At 39.5% G+C, this 9503-nt stretch overlaps 2 protein-coding genes across 9 annotated transcripts in view; both read left to right on the top strand.

Annotated features, from left to right (window-relative positions):
* LOC111457595 (5-methylthioadenosine/S-adenosylhomocysteine deaminase-like) overlaps positions 1–5735 on the top strand; it is a 9456-nt gene extending 3721 nt beyond the window's left edge. For 5 of the 6 annotated variants that reach the window (XM_023099895.1, XM_023099894.1, XM_023099892.1 and 2 more), the window contains 10 exons: positions 434–760; positions 858–1030; positions 1466–1624; positions 2012–2161; positions 2277–2420; positions 3445–3601; positions 4460–4632; positions 5098–5153; positions 5251–5353; positions 5462–5735. In XM_023099895.1, the coding sequence (XP_022955663.1) occupies positions 434–760; positions 858–1030; positions 1466–1624; positions 2012–2161; positions 2277–2420; positions 3445–3601; positions 4460–4632; positions 5098–5153; positions 5251–5353; positions 5462–5551 (1532 nt within the window). In that variant the 3' untranslated portion in view covers positions 5552–5735. The remainder of the gene's footprint in view (positions 1–433; positions 761–857; positions 1031–1465; positions 1625–2011; positions 2162–2276; positions 2421–3444; positions 3602–4459; positions 4633–5097; positions 5154–5250; positions 5354–5461) is intronic. The other variant, XM_023099896.1, reaches the window with a different exon arrangement.
* A 799-nt stretch (positions 5736–6534) lies between these two features.
* LOC111457580 (BAG family molecular chaperone regulator 6-like) overlaps positions 6535–9503 on the top strand; it is a 5722-nt gene continuing 2753 nt past the window's right edge. The window contains exons 1-2 of one of the 3 annotated variants that reach the window (XM_023099868.1): positions 6535–6836; positions 6939–7879. In XM_023099868.1, coding sequence (XP_022955636.1) covers positions 6985–7879 — 895 coding nt within the window. In that variant the 5' untranslated portion in view covers positions 6535–6836; positions 6939–6984. Of the gene's footprint in view, positions 8291–8547; positions 8810–9503 lie in introns of those variants that run through there. The other 2 variants (XM_023099869.1, XM_023099867.1) reach the window with 2 other exon arrangements.

The raw sequence follows: 9503 nt of genomic DNA, 5'->3' as shown, positions 1-9503 counted from the left end.
AAATTTTTTTTTTTTTTTTTTTTTAAGATTCATTACATCTGTATTTATCCTTTAAAATAATTTAATTAAAATAATGCTTAATTAAATTGGAGACTATATTTGAAAATAGTTGCATTTTGTGTCTTTTTTAAGGATTAGAACCTTAAAATAATGTTAAAGATAAATACATTTATGAAAATAAATTACTTATAAAAGATATTATTTTATAGTTTAAATTATAAATTTAAAATTTATATCTATTTAATTTCTAAACTTTAAAAGGACCGCTTAATAAGATTTGTTTTGTTTTGTGTTTAATATATTTGGATAAATTTTATATTTTTAAAAATTAAATTATTCGAACCCTTAACTTTTTATTTTTTATTTTTTATTTAGTAGCTTGTGAATTAATTTTTATGAGCTAATTAAATAATGTTTTTTTTTTAAAAAAAAGATCCTAAAGAAAAAGAGAAAAAAAAAAACGAAGCGACAACAATATATGAAGCTGGTCAAAGTGTGCTGAGTGTGGAAATGGAAGCTGCTTACAGACAACCGAGCGAAGAAGCTATGGAGTCGAAGAGCACCGACTTCAACCATCTCACTGTTCTCCACAACGCTATGATTGTCACAATGGATCCCGACAGTCGAGTCTTCCGGAACGGCGGAATTGCGATCTCCGGCGACAAAATCAAAGCCATCGGCCACTCTTCCGAGATTCTCCTCCAATTCTCTGCTTCTGCCGACCACATTATTGACCTTCATTCTCAAATCTTGCTTCCTGGTCTCTCTCTGTTTCTCTTTGAATTTTCGAGTTGGTTCAACTCTTTGAATTTTCTTCCCACTTCGTTGTCTGAGATCTGGGTTGGCCTTGAAAACAGGGTTTATTAACACGCATGTCCACACTTCTCAGCAGCTCGCGAGAAGCATAGCCGACGATGTGGATTTGATGACTTGGTTGCACCATCGTATTTGGCCCTACGAATCCACCATGACTGAGGAAGATTCCTATGTTTCCTCTTTACTTTGTGGTATAGAACTCATTCACTCGGGTGTGAGTATCTTCATTTCTGCTTTTACTTCTTTGTTCTTCCTCATCATTTTTTGCTGTAATTGAGGAAATTAATGCTCATACACCTTTTAAGAACTTATGGATGAGAGGTGGACACCCGGGTGTGTGCCAGTGAGGACGCTGGGCCCCGAAGGAGAGTGAATTGGGGGTCCCATATCGATTGAGGAAGGGAACGAGTGCTGGCCCTGAAGGGGTGGATCGGGGGGTCTCACATCGATTGGAGAAGAGTACGAGTAGTGCCCTGGACCCTGAAGAGGGTGGATTGTGAGATCCCACATCGGTTGGGGAGGAGAACGAAACATTCTTTATAAGAGTGTGGAAACCTCTCCCTAGTAAACACGTTTTAAAAACCTTAAGGAGAAAGCCCAAACAGGACTTGGGCTGTTATAACTTGTAATTTAACTTGTATATATTCAGGTAACATGCTTCGCTGAGGCAGGGGGACAACATGTATCTGGAATGGCTAAGGCCGTAGAGTTGTTGGGTTTGCGGGCGTGCTTAACTCAGTCAATAATGGACTGTGGGGAAGGATTGCCAGCTCCTTGGGCTGCTGTAACCACTGATGATTGCATTCAGGTTTATCTTACTTAGCTTTATATATCTATGGTTCTCTATCTTTTACTCCTTTTCGACAATTGTAGAATTCATCCATATAATTAATGATGTATAGATGGTATTTAGAGAACTTTTGTGTAGATAATAGATTAAATGATTAGATTAAACTGCTACTATGAATGGTTGAAGATTGTTGCTCCACTTAGGCGATGAAATATACTTAAAACATTACGTCGAGGTTGTCTTGGAACTTGGAAGATCAAAGAAAGGCAAAATTTCTAAGAAGTTTTTGATGTTCATGGTCATAAGTTTATGCTTTCCTGTTTTTTGGTTTCATGGAAGTGATTTACTTTCTTTAATTTCCCAATCCTTATGAATAACTACGTTAATTTTCATTTTCAAGGTCAGTCTCAAAAGGAGCTTTACAAGAAGCACCACAACACAGCAGATGGGCGCATCAGAGTATGGTTTGGTATCAGACAAATTATGAATGCAACAGATCGTCTATTGATCGAAACACGGGACAATGCGATAAAACTAGAAACTGGGATCCACATGGTACTTCTATCTTTGTTACTTAACGCTTTTGCAGTCTCGAAATAGTTCAAATTATATCAATGGCTCCAAAGCTTGAGTTGTGGAAATTTGATTTCATTTGTCATGTGCATTTTAGCATGTTGCAGAGATACCCTATGAGAACCTCAAAGTGATGAACGAACGAAATGTTGATCATGGAACCGTTACTTACCTGGATAAAATACAGTTCCTCGGAAACAATTTACTTTCTGCACATACTGTTTGGGTCAATGACAATGAGGTGAGAAGTTGTAGGTTGGTAATTTTTTTCTCCTTTTCTTTTTAACCCCTCAAAAGGAATCCAAATCCTAGCTACGTAGGAACATACTCCGACCCAAACGTTCGTTGTTGCATGCTTTTGATCAGATAGTTGACCAAACTGACCAAGTGCATGTCAACAGGGTTGGAGGTGGCTACATCTACGAAACGAGTACGGTTGAATATTTAAGTTAGTGCAAGTTTTGGGTTTGGCGTAGTTTCAATATGGTAGAGAGCACGTTTTGATTACTGCTAATCGTAGGTTGCATTCCAAGTCGGGTCAAACATGCACACCAAACAGCTTTTGATAGGTGCAACTTGATGGTGTTTAGCCTGCCAAGGTGGTCATCAAGCATAACCTTAGTTGTGGCCTGCTAGGATATCATAGGAAACTTTGCAGGCCTTTGAATGAATGTTATGCCTCTATGTAACGTCCCAAGCCCACCGCTAGCAGATATTGTCGTCGTTGGGCTTTTCCTTCCGGGCTTCCCCTCAAGGTTTTTTAAAATGCGTCTGCTAGGAAAAGGTTTTCACACAAATAAGGGGTGTTTCGTTCTCCTTCCCAACCAATGTGGGATTCTCACAAGCTATAACCGGGAAGGATATTATAAGATGCACTTGTCACGTCCAATATGGCTAATGCCACAAAGATGTGACCTTGAGTCTACATGGCGTGTAGACCTCTTGGACTAGTTTTAGGTCTCACTTCAGTCATGGTTACCAGTTCGGATAACCTGGCTGGGCAGCTTCTTGGTCTCCTTGGCTATGTCACTGCCTAGTCTCACTTTGGCGCTAGGTGGCTTTTGGTGTCACTCGGTTGGCTAAGATCCACCGAGCTCGGTGGCTTCCTAATCTCATCTAGGTCATGAGCTAAGTTAATATCTTCCTAATTAATGTTCTTGCGCTCTATTCCATTCACGAATGTGTTGTTGAATTCTTAAAAACTTATACGACCATGTTTTTCATAACTACGTTTTATAATGCAAGTATTATTGATATCTTGTTAGATTAGTTTTCTTTCAAGGAATGGGGTCAAAGTATCCCACTGTCCTGCTTCTGCAATGAGAATGCTTGGATTTGCACCTATCAGAGAGATGCTTGATGCTGGTATTTGTGTTTCCATTGGAACAGATGGAGCTCCGTCAAATAATAGAATGAGCATAGGTTTGTTTCTGTCTAGAAACTCTAACAAGTTATACATTATTTCATCTTTTCACCATACGTCTAGTGGGCAGTCAGTCACGGCCCAAGCCCACCGCTAGTAGATATTGTCTTCTTTGGGCTTTCCCTTTCGGGCTTCCCCTCAAGGTTTTTAAAACGCGTTTGCTAGGGAGAGGTTTTCAAACCCTTATAAAGAATGTTTCGTTTTCCTCCCTAACCGATGTGGGATCTCACGATCCACCCCCCTTTGAGGCCCAACGTCCTTGTTGGCGCACCGCCTCGTGTCGACCCCCTTCGGAGCTTAGCCTCCTCTCTGGCATTATCGCTCGGTGTCTGACTCTAATATCATTTGTAACATATTGTGAGATCTTATATCGATTGGGGAGGAGAACGAAGCATTCTTTATAAGGGTGTGGAAACCTCTCCCTAGCATACGTGTTTTAAAAACCTTGAGAGAAAGCTCAAAGAGGAAAATATCGGCTAGAAGTAGGCTTAGACCGTTACAGTCACATTGTGGTGGCCACCTAGAATCGTTTTTCATCAAATCATATCACTTTAAGAACTGACACATTCTCTTGAAAACACCTCACCTTTAAGGATTATCTTGGCACACCCTCACATGCAGATCCAACTAAACCTTTTATATTGGATATCATATGGACTTCAATGAGTATATATTATGGGTCTATTGCCATTAATGTTTTACCCAAGTGGTGATTGTAGCATAACAATGTAAAGATGTAGACAATTTTGATCAGAACACAGTAACCTCAAGTTTATACGTTCATCGTCGTGAAGAAAGTTTTCACATGGCACGAGAACAATGGTAGTTGATGAACTAAATGTCTATATATTTTGCAGTTGATGAAATGTACCTTGCATCACTCATTAATAAAGGCCGGGAAGTGTTTGTAAATGGAACAACCAATCCCTCTGTTCTTCCTGCTGAAGTAGTTCTACAAATGGTGACAATAAATGGTGCAAAATCAGTGCTTTGGGAGAATGAAATAGGATCACTTGAAGTTGGGAAGAAGGTAATATTTCTTTGACCTTGTAGCCTCCCGGCTCGACTCCTTTCTCTGGAGTCCTCAAACAAAGTACACTCTTTGTTCGACACTTGAGTCATTTTTTTAACTACATCTTCAAGACTCACGACTTCTTTATTCGAGGATTCTATAACATAGTCAAGTTAAGGGCATGACTATGATACCATGTTAGGAATCACGGCCCTCTACAACAGTATAATATTTGTCCACTTCAAGCATAAGCTCTCGTGGTTTTGCTTTTGGTTTTTCAAAAGGTCTCGTATCAATGGAGATGTATTCCTTACTTATTAGCCAATGTAGGACTCCCTCCCAACCATCCTCAACAGTGGCACGAACTGTTCTACTAGACCTATAAACTCATTTGTACAAAGAAAAAAGCAATGGTTGAGCAAGTAACGCCACCTGTTACTTTCATACGCTCGAGGATGATTTGTTTTACTATATTGATTGTAGGCGGATATGGTTGTGATCAATCCTTCCTCTTGGTCCATGGTTCCTGCCCATGACAGGTATTCATTTCCTTGAACTTTTATGACATGTTTTGTCACTCTCACTTGAGCTGAGAATTGTAAATGAACTGATGGCATTGCCTAATTGATATTGCAGTATTTCATGCCTTGTCTACAGTATGAGGACTGAAAATGTTGTCTCTGTAATGTGCAATGGCCGGTGGATAATGAAAGATAAGAAGATCGTTAATGTAAACGAGGTACTTCATCTTGATTTTTCGTTCTTAAACATGATAAACGTTGCTTTATTTCGGGTATACGTAGCTTTAACTGATTTAACATGTGCAACCCGAAATTTGGGTGGACAGGAAGATGTAATATTGATGGCAAAAAAAGCTTGTAAGGAACTGGTTGAGAGAGCAGGAATAAGAATTCCGAACAGAATGAACTTCATCTAATCGCCAGCAGGTTATGTTCAGTTTCTTGGTTTTGATTTTCATCAAACTGTTTAAGCTTTGCGTATGGAACTGATGCTTTGTTGTGTTTAAGTGTTTGAATGAATTGATATCTTTGAGTTATGTATTAGCCACTTTATCATTAAGTTTCTCTGTACAAACTCATCCATTTAAGGAGGTTTGAGTACCATATTTGAAATGAATAATTACGACGTATGTTTGTTCCGGGAGGTCCCATATACATCGAGAATAGGAAGGAAGTATATTGTCTTTTTTGGGCATTTCTTCTTGGGCTTAGGTCCCATATATATCGAGAATAGGAAGAAAGCGTGTAACACCCCAAACCCACTGTTAGTAGATATCGTCCTCTTTGAGTTTTCGATTCTGGGCTTTCTTTCAAGGTTTTAAAACACGTCCCCTAAGGAGAGGTTTTCACACCCGTATAAGGAATGCTTCGTTCCCCTCTTTGGTTTTCCCTTCTGGGTTTTCTTTCAAGATTTTAAAACACGTCTGTTAGGGAGGGGTTTCACACCCGTATAAGAAACGTTTCGTTCCCCTCTCTAATCGATATGAGGTCTCACAAAGCGTGGGAAGTTCTCTCCATTGTCTAAACTAAGATTAGGGTTTTCACACTCGCATAAAGAATGTTTCGTTTCCCTCTTTGGTTTTTCCTTTTCGGCTTTATTTTAAGGTTTTAAAACACTTATGTTAGGGAGGGGTTTTCACACCCTTATAAGTAAGGTTTCGTTTCCCTCTCCAACCGATATGGGATGTCGGAAAGCGAGGGTAGTCTTCTCTCCATTGTCTAAACGAAAATTATATTTTCATCGTTGCGCTCACTTAAATTATTTATTTATTATTTTTAATATAATATTAATAAATATTGAGGAGTATATTGGCAATATTAAAATTTAAATTATTATAATGTAATAATATTAAAAATTTGAAAAATTATATTTGTTTATTATAATTACATTATAATGAAATAAAAGGAAGAAAATTGTTTTTAACCGTACATGGAAAAAGGAAATCCCACGTGCGGTGAACAGATGCAGAATGCTGACGTGGTGAGATTGTGGACGATACCGATACGAAAGCAGCCACGTCATCTTAAGGTTCCGCTGAAGAAGATTCCAGAAGTGAGTCCCTCGGGCATATTTTGAATCTTCCCGAAACTTCTCAATTTTTCGAACCTTTCTGCAAATCCATTTCCCCCCATATATGTAGCAGTCGGCCATGTCCCCTGTTCTTCATCGGAGACATTTTATCTGCATTTGCGCAAGAGAAGGTCATCTATTCACTCGAGAAAGTTCTGTTTGTGCTTTTCCTGATCTGTTTTCTTCTAGAATTTTTTTGAATCCTCAATTGTAATGGAGAGTCCCTTCTTCAGGAATCACTGGAACTACCACCCTCAACGCCCTCGGTATGTTCCTAGCATGATGGAAATTCCGGTGCATCGGCGAACTGTGCCGGTGGTTCCGAAGGTGGTTTCGATTCCTGTCCGTTTTGTTGAGTCGAAGAAGAGCAGATCTGACTCGGCCACCAAAATCCAAAAGGTTTTCAGAGGTTTTCTGGTGAGGAAGAGCGTGAAGAAGGTTGTGGCGATTGAGAGAGAAGTAAATGAGATACAGAGGAGGCTTGCGAATGAAGAGACTGTGGATTTGATTCGGAAGGATGGTAAGGAGAGAATTAAGTTTGGTGAGATGCTGATGAGTTTGCTGTTTAGGTTGGATTCGGTGAAAGGCGTGGATTTCGGAATTAGGAATTTCAGGAAGGCAGTGATCAAGAAGGCTATTGCCTTGCAGGAGAAGGTCGATTCAATTGCTGCTGTGGATGAAGCTACTGATGTCGTCCATGAGACTCTTGAAGCTGCGACTGCCAAATGTGATTCTGAAGCTGTTGATCGGAGCTCAGGAATGGATATTTCTGGTGCAAGGGAAATCGTTGCGAAAGAAACTCAGGATCTCAAGGATAGAATTCCAGAGCTTGAAGATGAGAGTTGTACTGCAAAAATGGCAAACAGCGAACCAGTTGACGGTTGTGATGATGATAGAACAGAAATTGAATCTGTTGAACCTGCCGATGATTGCAATGAGCGTGGAAACGTAGATGAGGTAGCATTAACGCCTCGTTACACTGCAAAGGAGGGAGCAATTATCGAGGAATCTACGGCTTGTTCTATGGAATCGAATGCTGATCTGGAAGCTCCTGATGCAGATGATGATATACCGAAACCTCAAGTTTCAGAGCAAGACAAGAACTCGCCAGGAGAAGATGAGGTGCCTGCAGAAGTTGACAACGACATTATGCATAGAGAGGTTGAGGCGGCAGAAGAGTACGCCGAAATGAGTGACGCTGAAAGTCAGACGGATTCGTCTAATAACCCACCAAATTTAGACAATGGGGTTGAAGAATATGGAGCTGTAGATCAAAGGGAGGGCAGTGGAAATGAAGAGGATCCAATAGACGAAGAAGAAGAAGAAGAAGATAGCAGAGTGAAGGGAGGAGAAGAACATGGGGAGAGTAGAGAGCTTCTTGAGAAGATGATGGTGCACAACAAGAGAATGATGGAGATGATGGCGCAGCTGTTTGAGAAGAACGAAATGCAGTCACGATTGTTAAGCTCACTGTCCCATAGGGTTGAGCAGTTAGAGAAGGCACTTGTTCTTGAGATGCTAAGAAAGAAGAAGAGGAGGAACAGCACAGATTGCTCCCAAAAATGCCCCAAAACAAAGAAAAGTGGTAAATGATGACAGTATTATGATCAGTTTACTGTTGCTAAAAATTTGTAAATGCAATTCCTTTAGTTTATTTCATTGCATGATAACCTGTTGCTGTTTCTGAGCTTCTGGCAACTTCTGCAATATATGTTGTTCCGATTTTACTGGTTCTGCGCTTTGAGAGTTGTAGCAGAGTAGACTTTTAACACACCATTAAAGCAGTTCCGTTAATTATAAGCTTGCTTGGACTTCAAATGTATCTGTTTCTTTAATTCACAGACTAGATGACAGCTCAAAATGGCTTCTACAATGGTTCTGTAAATGTCGGTTGTCATGAAGTTTTGCAGTGAGAACGGAAATTATGATCTGGGTTGCCATGAAGTTTTACAAAGCTTAATTTTCATATATCTACAAGAACGATGAGCAGTGTTTTATATGAACTGATACCATAATTCTTTTGATTCCCATAGTTGGATTTCGGGCTTGCTTAATCTTAAATTTGTTCATGTAAGTGCAGGTAAGCGTTGAAGGGTTGTTTCGTAAACGTTTGGGGTATAATTGATACCAACTAACGTTTCTTCGAGTCATGCTTATTCATGATGTATTGTTTATAATGATTTTACTTATCCACATTTCTCTAAAATATTTTCTCGCAAAACGTAGCTAGAAGTAGAATTGTTCATGAAGTTCGATTTTGATACAACTAGTTTATTTATTGGATTAGATCAAACATCGTATAATCCCTAATTTACGGTAAAAATAAAAAATAAAAAGTTTGAAATTAAGAATTAAAAATGAAAATTTTGAAATAAACAAGCCTTCAAACTGGCATAATTGAAACCTTTTTATTTATTAAAACAATCTAAAATTAAAAATAAAAAATAAAATTTTAGAAAGATTAATGGCATGACTTGATTGTTATGAGATTAAACCGATATTTTGATGAAATTAGGCGACGAAAAAATGCCGACGTGGAGAAAACGATGTCACGTGCGGTGAACGGATGGGGATGCTGACGAATCCATTGGCCGGTTCCCAGTACGAAAGCAGCCACGTCATCTTAAGATTCCATTCATGCCAAATCACCATTCGCAGAAGAAGATTCCAGAAGGTGAGTCCCACGCGCCACGGCCATTTTTTGAATCCTCCCGAGTCTTCCCGATATTTCGAATTTTCTTCTCGAACCTATCTGCAAATCCATTCCCCCCCCCCCCCCCCCCCCCCCCCCCCCCCCC

This window comes from Cucurbita moschata, unplaced genomic scaffold (genome assembly GCF_002738365.1).
Source record: "Cucurbita moschata cultivar Rifu unplaced genomic scaffold, Cmos_1.0 Cmo_Scf00020, whole genome shotgun sequence".
Classification (NCBI taxonomy): domain Eukaryota; kingdom Viridiplantae; phylum Streptophyta; class Magnoliopsida; order Cucurbitales; family Cucurbitaceae; genus Cucurbita; species Cucurbita moschata.
Note: the sequence above shows the minus strand (reverse complement) of the source record. Positions and strands in the feature narration are given on the sequence as shown.